At 42.5% G+C, this 12,318-nt stretch overlaps 1 protein-coding gene across 12 annotated transcripts in view; it reads right to left on the bottom strand.

The window, feature by feature from the left end:
* Positions 1–12,318, bottom strand: part of GPHN (gephyrin) — a 662,403-nt gene that overhangs the window by 3,765 nt on the left and 646,320 nt on the right. For all 12 annotated transcript variants that reach the window (XM_026651346.1, XM_026651349.1, XM_026651348.1 and 9 more), the window contains 4 exons: positions 8,615–8,702; positions 6,164–6,237; positions 4,585–4,649; positions 1,748–1,851 (listed from right to left, as the gene is read on the bottom strand). In XM_026651346.1, the coding sequence (XP_026507131.1) occupies positions 1,748–1,851; positions 4,585–4,649; positions 6,164–6,237; positions 8,615–8,702 (331 nt within the window). The remainder of the gene's footprint in view (positions 1–1,747; positions 1,852–4,584; positions 4,650–6,163; positions 6,238–8,614; positions 8,703–12,318) is intronic.

The following is a 12,318-nucleotide window of genomic DNA, read 5'->3' as shown; positions in this document are numbered from 1 at the left end:
GTGTTTGGCACGCGTGCCGTAGGTTGCCGACCCCTGGAATAGAGCTTGCTGTTGGGATCGCAGGTAGTGTTTGCAGCACTGACAGTTTACGAGTCCATAGATTTTTTCTAAACTGAGCAAATTTGAAACAGACTTCATTAAGAGGAGAGAAACATGGACACAACAGTGATTTTATAATCACTATCTCAAAACCTTCCTATTTTCATTCAACATTCTGATGTGAACAGAGAGGATTCTGATAGTTAAGTAAGTTGGGCTGACTATATGTTTCCTGCATCTCTAAGTAATCCTTCTACACAAACTTAACAGCTGAGAAAAGCTTAACAGAAATCCTCTTTGCTTTCCCCCTTTTTCTTTTCATCATTTCAGTCCACGTGCTTGAACTCACCACATCCTGTGCCCTCCCACAGGCAGCTCTTCCTGCAATTGTCTGAGCTACTCTTTCAGGCACTGCCTTTCTTATGCTCTTATACTATGTCTCTGACCTTCCTAGATCCTACGTGTACTCAAAATTCTGGTAAAAAAAGTCCTTCCTCACCCCACCCCACCCAACCCCATCCCACCCCACCGCCATAGTTCTGGGCTTTGGACAGTCAGTTCTTTCAAATGTAACATCAATATGACGCAGCAGAACATTTCTTGATATCAATGACCTTTAAACATTTTAGTACATTATGTCAGCTGCAAGCTTATGGGTGTCAGCTTGGAACACCAGCTAGGATTGCTTTTCTTATCCTTCTTGGATTAGACATCAATGCAGTACTTTTTGACTTGCTTCAGTATTACTTAGTGGACCATGTACATCTTCAGTGGTGCCCTATGCACAGCTGGTACATCCAATGAAATGGCAGCACTTCATAAAAACACTGCCATTTTCTACAATTACACAGTACCTACAGAAAATTCCAGCCTGGAAGAGTTTAGCCCCCTTCCAAATCCAGAAAATGGCTGGAGGAATGAGCTAGAGGGAAAGCCAGCTGCTTATGAAATGCGTAAGTGTTAAATGGCCTCCATTGCTCAGTGAGTTGCAACCTGCACTGTCAGGAACATGCATGGATGAGACTGATATTACCCACTATTCAAAGTAAAGGGTCTGGGAAAAATGAAACAGAGATGCAGCAATGTGTAAGTGAAAAACGGATCCATCTTGCAGTGATTTCAGGAGCTAAAATGATCATTAAATGAAGCTAGGAATGATGTTAAATGAGCAAATTTGCAAGTATGTGGATGGGCTGGTTTGATAGGCCTAACAGGACTAGCTGGACTGTTATGCAGGAAACTGGGATTTGCTTGATTCCTTGATCCAGTCTCCTCTTTCCCTGGGCTGACAGTAGCTTGGAAGAGGCATGGTGGAAATTTTACACTCAGCCCTGGGATTGGGGAGGAGACTGGAGAAAGGGCCTCCAATAGCAACCTCTAAGCCAACCCTAAACTATTCCTCTCCCTTCTCAGTGTAAACACCCATTACATCTTTTCAGGCAATTGTCTTATGACCTTTAGTTTTTGTTTAATCAAATTCAATCTATATTTAGCTTTTTAAAAGCTTTCCAAATCATTTACCTTTAGTCATCTGATCTATTCTCTGCTGTGAATTCCCTTCAATTTATCATCATGTCTCTAGTGCTGAGATATCCAAAGTTAGACAGAGTATGGGGAGGGGAGGGGGAGTGGGGCGGGCTCACTGAGCCTGTCAGACAGCAGGATCTCAAATATATTTTTCAAATATCCTATATTTGAAAGTCCTTACCCTGGCTTTGATAATGGTGGGCCGAGGATCCAGGATGCCTTGCATTTTCCTCAGTGCTGGGACAACAAAGAGATTGCAGGTGACAACAGCTGATACAGGATTTCCTAGAGAGCAAAACACAACAGTAGTTCACATGTGAGTAATTCTGAGTTAAGATGTGAAATGATGAAATAATCTCACATTTCCATAGCAACTTTCATCCTAAAGGATTCCAAAGAGCTTTTCACACTATATACACAGGAAAAACTTCACTTAAATCTGGAGTGGCATATGGCAGTTGTTAAGCAGTACACAACTTTACTACTCAGGAGTTTAGGACAAGAAGTGAAGCAGAATATTGTAGTCAACTGAAATTGAAAGGGAAATTTAGGGCCACAGAATGTAATTTATCAGATTATAATTCAGACTAGACATTGGAATAATAACTGTACTCTTGTAAAAAGTGTCATGGGATCTTTAATGACCGCACATGCTCAGATTCTTCAGGTATTCATTGGGAAGTTGGTTTTTGGCAGTATAATGCCCCCTAATATCGTGCCAGCAAATTGTTTTAGTACTAATTCAGAGGGATTAGCACCAGCTACTGAGATTTAGTATTGACAGAGCGAAGAGTGCCACCTACTTTTTACAAACAACACTTCTTGCCAACACCTGGGCTGTCCTTGGTGACAACTCTAATAATATACATTATACAATCAGGTAAATGCTCTTCTCATCTCTCTCCTGAAAACAATCAATACAGGAGAGAAAGAAACCCTAAGCATATATCTAAAAAAAAAAAAAAAAAATCACTATCTCATGAAGAAGTGCAGTTCTTTTGTGGTCACAAATGCATGCAAGGTAAACAGAGTAAAGCAAGTTCTTCCTAGCTTCAGAATATGCAGCTTCCTATGCACACTGCTAATGCAACACTGAGGGTAGGTCTATACTACCGCTTAAGTCGATGTGACTTATATCTCTCAGTGGTATGAAAAAGACACCCCCCAACCATGCAAGATATATCGACCTGAGCACTGTCCACACTGACACTATGTCAGCACATGCAGCTGCACCAATGAAACGCTTCTAGTGTATACCTGCCCTCATTCTGTGCATATTGATTTTCAAAGAGATACAGTGAAGTGAGGCAATAATGCCCTCTTTTGGTTCACACACCTTGAGCATGCAGTGTTGTTGTAGCTGTGTTGGTCCCAGGATATTTACTCCTGGAGGAATTCTGAGCCACTGCGCATGTGCAGAATTTATGTCCCCCACAAATTTCTTTGCTTCCCTGCAGAAAAATGACTTTCTGATGGGGAAGCAAAGGGAAGCCCCAAGAGCAGTCATGCGACTGTCCCCAGCAGTGTGTTTTGGGTGCCCAGGGCAGCTGGCAGAAAGGTAAATCACTGTGGGGCAAGGGGTGGGACTGGGGAAGACCCGGCTGGTGGCTCCTACTCTGGGCAGGCTCAGCTGCCAGTCTCTGGGCTGGGGAGGATGGGACTTCCTCTTCCCGTGCATGGCATCCGGGGCCATGACCTACACCCAGAATTCTCCCCTGGCTGTAGGAAGCTCTGCACACTCCACGCCCCCCCGCTTCCTGCATCCATCACTCCTCAGCTGCAGGGGGAGGGATCACTGTACAGGGAGCTGCTCCCCCATCCACCCAACCCCTGTGCATCCAGACCCCCTGATGAGCCCCACTCCCCCTGCACCCGGACCACCCCAATGAGCTACTTGCGCCTGAATCCCCACCCTACCGAGCCCCAACCAGCTATACCTGGATCCCCACCCCACTGAGTCCCACTCCCCCAGCATCTGGACACCCCCCCACACCCCCTGCCAAGTTCTATCCCCAGACCTAGACCCGCCCCCCCTGCTGAGCACCAACCACCTTCACCTGGACCCCCTGCAGAATCTCATTACCGTTGCACACAGAAACCCCCCCAACAAGCACCTATGCATCCAGATCCCTCCCACACCCAGATCCCCCACTGAGCCATCTGCACCAGACTGCCCCACACAGAACGTTCTCAACCCACACGTGGATAACCCACACTAAGCCTCTTCACACTTGGATCCTGCCTTGCTGAGCCTGTCCACCTGCACCTGGCACAGAGGGGCAGGGTTTTGGGGTGCTTCTGGGGCAGGCCCGGTCCTTGTGTTGTGTCAGGGTTGGGTGCGGCCTCACTGCTGAGTCTGTGTCTCGGGAGGGAGCTGCGTAGTGATCTCTGACCTCTGTGCAGCCAGTGGCCTGTGCTCCCCAATGCCATGCTGGAGCCTCCAAATTTATTTGACAAATAAAATTGGCAGAATTTTAAAGTATTGTGCGCAGATTTTTTATTTTTTTGATGCAGAATGCCCTCAGGAGTAAATATTAGAGAGACAAGGTGGGTCCAATAAAAGATATTACCTCATGCACCTTGACACAGCTTGAGGATGACAAATAAGACTACAGTTCTGTGACATATTCTGGGACTGTCTAGTTTTTGTCTATAATAGTGGTACGTCAGATTCTGTGATTTAACTAACACAGATATTCCAGCAGAGAATATCCATTGGGAGGGTGGGGAAATAGGAGGAAAGGAAACTGCACTATATTCTTTAAAAAGACAAAGGAAGTCTCTGGATAGAACAACTGTAGGTCCTGTGCTCCATCACATAGTTAGACAGAGGTCAGAACTCTCTAGCATACCCTCAAATAAACCCTTTGCTGAATAAAAATTGGTGGGAAAATCTCAAGTGTTTTGTGCTTAGGAGAGCAAGTGCCAGGCCTCTGACCTTCATGAGGCATACTGGTTTTATTTTATGGATCTCTGTACCTGTGGAGAGCAACAAAAATCATTACAAAAATATCTTACCTGGCAGTGCAAAGATTATTTTTCGTACACCATCAATATCCAAAGTTGCAAATGTTGTTGGCAGGCTAGGGGGAAAGAAAGTTGTTAATAAATACACTGAACTCGTATCTAACGTGGCTGTGCTATTATAATGTACAGATTACCTTCCATTCCTTTCAAAATCTGAAATTTTCCTTCTCTCCTTTATTGTCACTGCCTTTTTAACCCTTAGAGCACTGTGAGCATAATCATCCTCATTACATTGTGTTGAAGAACTTAAGCTGATTAAATTCACCTCCTTGTCCTCATCCCTCCCTCTCTCCCAACAATCACCTTAACCTGCTCCTCAAATGCTAATCCTTCTCCCTAGTAACCAAATCTCCTCCCAGCTTCCTGACCTCGTGCTAATACCCTTTCCTCCTAAATTGTTCTAGTATTATTAATACTTAATCATATTGTAGTAGCCCATAGAATCCCAATAAAGGACTGATTACTCTAACCATACAACTCCCACTGCCTGCTCTGGATGTCTCTCTTCCTGCTGACTTTTGTCTCAATTCCTTGAGCCTCTGGGCAGCCACTCTCAAATGACCCAGCCCATAGAGTACTAACTCAAACACAATCTCACGCCCATACTATTAACGACACGGAGTTTCCTGGTGTCATCCACCTGGGACCTGCTTAGTGTTCCAAGGGTTAAGGACTTGCCAAATGCCTTCATTCTATTTAGAAAAAGTGCTGCTGCTACAACAGGTATTTTCTGTTTTTCATACCTGTTCTTTATTATTAAGAACTAGCCAGCCAACCAACCAACCAACCAGCCCTGCACCAGCTTTAACCACAATCAGAATTTAGAATCCTGAACTACCTAGTTTGTAAACAAACCACCCTCAATAGTTATTGAGACAAGGAGCTGAGAAAAGACTCCATAGTCTTGGATTTGGAGAAAAGAATTCTCTGCTCCCAGAAGACCCACATTTTTCAGTGTCTCCACAGAGCACAGTACCAGCACTACAGTGAAGTAGTGATGAGGCAGAAGCAGTACATTCTGTGTGTTTATATATAAAACAAGCACATAAAACATCCTGCATCACTTCAGAATTCCTATATGCAACATTTAGACAACAAGGAGCATTACAACCTAGATCCTACTCCACCCTTCTCTTATTTAAAAGCTCCTTGTTGTACCAATGTAGGTGATGTGAATTCTGAAGTGAAGTGAAATGCTTAATGAGCATATCAACAGCCAGAATGTCTGTCCATTTCCCAGCTGCTTCATAGCAAAGCTGGTGTCTGAGCTCTGGCAATATATTTAGGGCTCTGCACATTTTTTAATGTGTTGATTTTTTCCCTGTGATTTCCAACATAGAAATATCTGTTGCTAATCAGCAGTAAGCTTTCAATTCTGGTTAAATTCACTAGCAATGGTAAGGACTGATTTAATTAGGGTTGATACTACTTCCTTCCCATATCCAACTATCCAATGGTTTATATTAGGTTTTAAAATAGCATCTCTACCAAAACAGAACAAAAACCACGTGTAGCAGATTTGGCACAAGGTAAACTCCATCAGGGCCACAAAATTAAAAATATTTCTTACCCTGGTTTCATAAAAACTCTGCCAAAGTGAATCTGTGCATGAAGGTCAATGTCCAGCACCTGTTTAAGATAGTCCTGTTTACATTAAAAAAAAGAAAAAGAAAATTAAAGTAACATCAAAGTTGTTTACAGTGGTTTACAGCATCAAATATGTCATGTACATGGAGGCCCTGTTTAAAGTGTTATAAACTAGTAGGGAATTTCCAGTACTAGAAAGGAGTAACTTGCAGAAAGATGGGTGAGGAAGAGGGAGCTATAACTCTTTTAGACTCTGAACATGCAATTGACTCAGTGTGGATACAGGGATCCTTGCACAGTCAACTGCAGTACTGGCATCTTCAAAGTGTCCAAAGATATTCACTACAGGAAATTTTTAATGCCAGCTTGTGAAATCTGGTGCATACATTCCAAAGACAAAAACATTTTTCTTTATAAGTCAGGGCTAAGACTCAAACCCAATAAAACTACTTTTCTTTCGAGACTGTAAATTAGCTACTAGTGGAATTCAGTGATCAGCCAGTACCTTTCAGAACTAGGATGCACTGTAGACCTCAAAGTCTCTCAAAAGGTCACTGTAGTTCTTTGCAGTGTTATTGTAGCCACATTGGTCCCAGGATATCAGAAAGAAAAAGTGGGTGAGGTAGTATCTTCTATTGGACCAACTTCTGCTGGTGACAGAAGTTGGTCCAATAAAAGATATTACCTCACCCACCTTGTCACTATAGTTTTTGTAATTTCTTGGGGACATCGTATAATTCACAGCTATAGGTTATTTAACTAAAGTTTCTGTAAGAGGGAAATTAGTGAGCCTACACTTTCTGTGCGTTGGTTCAAGTTAAATTATTTTGGATCAACACAATCAATCCATTAGTTCAAGAAGTCCGGAATTCCTTATGCTGTCTCTCTGTTGATAATAGCTGTGCTCACAGATGTGTATCATAACTGAAAATAACACGCCTATATAAGTTTATTTCTACTAGACTCCATGCATCTTAAATTAGGTTATCACCTGCAAGAAATGTCAGTAAAGAGAGACTTTAGAAGCAATGAACCCGAGGTCCCTACGCAGATTTCTGACTTTTTTTCTTAAATCTATTTTGTCCAAAGCTGTGACCCTTTTTCTGTCATGACACAAATTCTTGATTGTTGACTCCATTAAGTCCTTGTCTTTAATTTGCCATCTAAATTCTCCTTAAGATGTCTTCAGATATTTCATGAACACTACCAAGAGTCCAATATAGAAAGGATGGATGCCTCAAGGAACTGGTAATGAGATATGGAGCCTTTCAGCTTTAGGCTACTGTCTCAAATCCAGTCTAGATGAGGAGTGACCAAAAATTATTGGCATCCAAAGGCTGTTCAGATGCCTTTGTGAAATGAGGTGGTGGTCTCAATTCAGTTCCTAGTGGCCATGTGTCTGCATGACACCACTGTTCTAAAAATTCATGGATCAATCAACACTTCCCTTTCTGATCACAGTTCCAGGGTCAGTGACTGTGGACTTTACAGGGCCTGAAAGTAATTTTTACTGGTCCAACAAAATGTTTCTAGTTCTCCCTTAATGCAAGATACTAGCCTTTTGAAGAGAGGATCTGCTCAGAAAACTGACTCTAAAAATGGAACCATTGAGCTTACTGTTTATCATCTCTCAGTGACTCCATATAAAATCTGCTCTGTTACATCTAGATAAATGTTTATTTTAACTGCCATTCATGCAAACACAACCTGGGATAAAAAAGTCAATTTGAGTTTTTTCCTTCTCATATGTCACCACAAGTTTTAAAGGTTCTCCAGGCCCATTTATGCCCTTTGTAACATCTGTTTTCACTGATTTTGCACAGGTACTACCAACTGCAATTTAGCAAACAATTCTGTTGATGATTCACAAGAAGGCAAATAATCCAGCTCACTGTCTTTTATGTGTGCTGTCTCTGCAGAGGTAAGAGGAATAAAACACAACAAAAACTATTTTAAGGTCAGCAGATCTAGCTCTGATACACTCAGAGAACAAATCTTTCAGTAAGAAGGAGCCAGTTTTACACATTCACTTGCAGAGTAGCTTGCACTGCTACTACCCACATTTTACCCACTCTATGGATAAAAAGAAGTCTTCAGTCTTCAGATGCTGTCAATCCAGCACCTTTCACAAGCACTAAATTTATATGATCACTCCTTAAATGAAAACTAGATACAAGATGATTTTGGAAAGGGCTGATTCCAACAACACTTAGAATCTTCCCAGCAATATTACACACCCACTATAGTATTGAAACAAAAGCATAAAAGAAGGACAGTATTAAAATTATTTTTTTAATTAATCCACCAGCGCTGGGTCCAGGGACCTGGAATGTCCTGGTAATAATCATGAATACATTAGCAGTTGCCATCAGGAACTCCTGACCTCATGCCTGGTATTCTTATTGCAATGTAGCAACCATGCTTCAGCTTATACCTTTTCACCCATGGACACGCCTCCTGATGTGATGATAACGTCCGCACGGCTGATACCCTCATTCAATGCATTCAGTAAATCATCTGGGCTGCAAGAAAATCAAAGCAAAGAGATTAATGAACAGAGAAATATTTTTAGGTACTGGATAAAGTAAAACATAAATAGATCTTTGCACACACAAAATATAAGGTAATCATAGAATCGTAGGACTGGACGGGAGCTCAAACGGTCATCTAATCCAGCGGTTCTCAACCTTTCCAGACTACTGTACCCCTTTCAGGAGTCTGATTTGTCTTGCATACCACAAGTTTCACCTCACTTAAAAACTACTTGCTTACAAACTCAGGCATAAAAATACAGCACACTATTACTGAAAAATTGTTTACTTTCTCATTTTGTCTGTATGAAATTTTAGTTTATACTGACTTTGCTACTGCTTTTTATGTAGCCTGTTGTAAAACTAGGCAAATGTCTAGATGAGTTGATATATCCCCTGGAAGACCTCTGCATACCCCCAGGGGTACGTGTACCCCTGGTTGAGAACCACTGATCTAGTCCAGTCTCCTGCACTCATGGCAGGACTAAGTATTATCTAGACCATCTCTGACAGGTGTTTGTCTAACCTGCTCTTAAAAATCTCCAATGATGGAGATTCTACAATCTTCCTAGGCAATTTATTCCAGTGCTTAATCACTCTGACAGTTAGGAAGTTTTTCCTAATGTGCAACCTAAATCGCTATTGCTGTAATTTAAGACCATTGCTTCTTGTCCTATCGTGAGGCTAAGGAGAACAATTTTTCTCCTGCCTCCTTGTAACGACCTTTTATGTATTTGAAAACTATTATCATGCCTCTCTCAGGCCTTGGCTACACTTGTAAGTTACAGCGCTGTAAAGCCTCCCCCAGCGCTGTAACTCACTCCCCGTCCACACTGGCAGGGCACTTGCAGCGCTGTATCTCCCTGGGTACACCGCTGCAGGTACTCCACATCTCCGAGAGGAATAAACAGCTGCAGCGGAGTGGCTACGACTCACGGGTGTGAGTGTAAACGCTTGCAGCGCTGTACTAATCACCTTGTCAAGTGGCCAATCCTCTCCATTGTTGTGACCGGCTGCAGGAATGCGGAGGTGCCGGTTTCAAAGCTCGTACCACAGAGAAAAGCAAACAGTTTGCAGCTTGCTTTGAGTGAGTAAATGAATGAGCAGGGGGCCGGGAGTTCGGAACTTGCAAAATAGAGAGCTGACATGCTCCAAAAAGCACTCTCTCTCCCCCCCACACTCCCTGTCACAATCCACTCCCCCCCCGTTTTGAAAAGCACGTTGCAGCCACATGAATGCTGGGATAGCTGCCCATAATGCACCGCTCCCAACACAGCTGCAAATGTTGCAAGTGTGGCCACGCCACTGCGCTGTCAGCTGTCAGTGTGGACAGACTGCACTGCTTTTCCCTACTCAGCTGTACGAAGACAGGTTTACCTCACAGCGCTGTACAGCTGCAAGTGTAGCCAAGGCCTCAGTCTTCTCTTCTCCAGACTAAACAAACCCAATTTTCTCAATCTTCCCTCATAGGTCATGTTTTCTAGACCTTTAATCATTTTTGTTGCTCTTCTCTGGACTTTCTACAATTTTTCCACATCTTTCCTGAAATGTGGCACTCAGAAGTGGACACAAGACTACAACTGAGGCCTAATCAGCGTGGAGTAGAGCGGAAGAATTACTTCTTGTGTCTTGCTTACAATATTCCTGCTAATACATCCCAAAATGATGTTTGCTTTTTTTTGCAGTAGTGTTACACCATTCTCTGTTTTCTTTCATAGGACTGCACACCCTTCTTAAGTAGATAAGCCAGGTTTACTCATGAGCAAGTGATCTAATCAAACACCATGTAATTTGATACAGTTCTGGCCAAGAGGTCTATGAGGTTCATTGGTAGAGGTATATAAATGTGCAAGACTAGAGCAATGGGGGCACTACAGGTTAGGACTGAGGTGTACTGGCAGAACAGCATAAGGGGTTCTGGCACTGGAAAAGCAAAATGACCTTCAGGTTAGCATTTAGGTGCATTGGAACAGTTGCTTGTGGGAAGTTTGCATAGTGCCTGACTACACTTTGCCAGGCTCTAGTCCACGCTATTAGTCTCCCATTGTCATGAGCAATAAATCCATTCATAAAGATTAAAAAAGGTGAGAGTGATCCCTTTGCTTGGTCCTCAGCACATTGTCTAAAGTCAATCCCAATTTCCCAAGCTTTTTCGCTAGTTTTATTCCACAGTCAACCAAGGGAAAGTAGGGCTGTCACCTGACATAACATACACTAGAATAGATACATATTCAGACACCAAGCCCTTCAAACAGATAAATACTTTGCATCCTATGTTGAAGTAGAGATTCAGGCTGATGCAGAATCAGGAATACACTGTATTTAATGGTGAAAATACTGTAAATGGGGCTGAGTAATGGAAGACCCCTTAATAACATATCTAACCAATACCTTCTTTGCTATCATGCTGACATCTTATTTTTTGAAAAATAAACATTTATTGTTAAATATCCAAACTTTCATCTTCAAAGCTGAGTGACATGGATTAAAATAAATTAAAATAGTTCCAAGCCATCTATCCTTTCTACTCTTTATACAGTTGTACACCAGAGATGCTAGGATGCTGTTGTAAACTGCAGGAGGCCACAGTGACCTACTACCCACCAGTCATTACACACAACTAAAGGGTAGACCCATGCACTGACTAGGAAATTTCACAGGCAATACTGTTTGGCGTGGGTGGAGGTTGGGTGTGCAGGAAAATGGTCAGGGGCTGATAAATAACAGACATGGGTAATAAAGAGTTGTACTTTGCCAATATAGGGGGAACATTAACTGAAATAACCAGCCCTTCCAGTATATGGTTGACTCCGATTATGAGCAAATTAGTGTATCATCCAGTACATGGTATTAAGTCAATTGCCCCTTATAGTAAATAGCAGATAAAACATAGTGGCACTGACCAAAAAAACCCAACAACAACAAAAAACCCTACAAAGTTAACATAAAATAAACACTAGAATAATTTTTCTCCAATATATTACATTCAAACTCTTTTCCCTTAAACTTCTGCAGACAGATGATCTAACCCACTCCATTTTTCTGGTGTTTTGTTTATGTAGGATTTCCATTCAACACTCCACAACAAACTGTAGTGTTTAGCAATCTTCAGGATCAGATTTTTCATCTGTTATGGACTGAAAGTGACTGTTCTCATGTTCAAAAGCATAAATTTAGAGCAAGTGTTCCCAGTTTCTCTTTCTGAGCCCCCAAACTACCCACATTTTCCTCCCAAGGCCATGTTTCCCAGAATTCATTGCATGTTACACAGAAAAGACCAGAAATGCAGTTCTCCTGCTGTTCTGTACTCACAACTTTGGCTGCTTTCCCCTTCCAACAAAGGTCTCTATTGCTGCTCACCTTCACATTCCTCCCAAAGTCGTGAGGGGCTGCTTATCTCTTACTGCTCCAAATGTCTTTGGGGCTAATGGTGGAACTCACAGCAGCCCTTCAGCCTCAGAACTCCTCCTTCTCCTTCTCTCTGCAAACCATGGCTGGAGCAGCTCCCCAGTTTTAGAGCTTACAGTGTGGACACTTACTGAGCCTGCGCACTGCACAGACCCAGGGCCGGCTCCAGGCACCAGCTTGCCAAGCAGGTGCTTGGGGC

Source organism: Terrapene carolina, unplaced genomic scaffold (assembly GCF_002925995.2).
Source record: "Terrapene carolina triunguis isolate 2854851 unplaced genomic scaffold, T_m_triunguis-2.0 Scaffold96, whole genome shotgun sequence".
In the NCBI taxonomy this organism is placed as follows: domain Eukaryota; kingdom Metazoa; phylum Chordata; order Testudines; family Emydidae; genus Terrapene; species Terrapene triunguis.
Note: the sequence above shows the minus strand (reverse complement) of the source record. Positions and strands in the feature narration are given on the sequence as shown.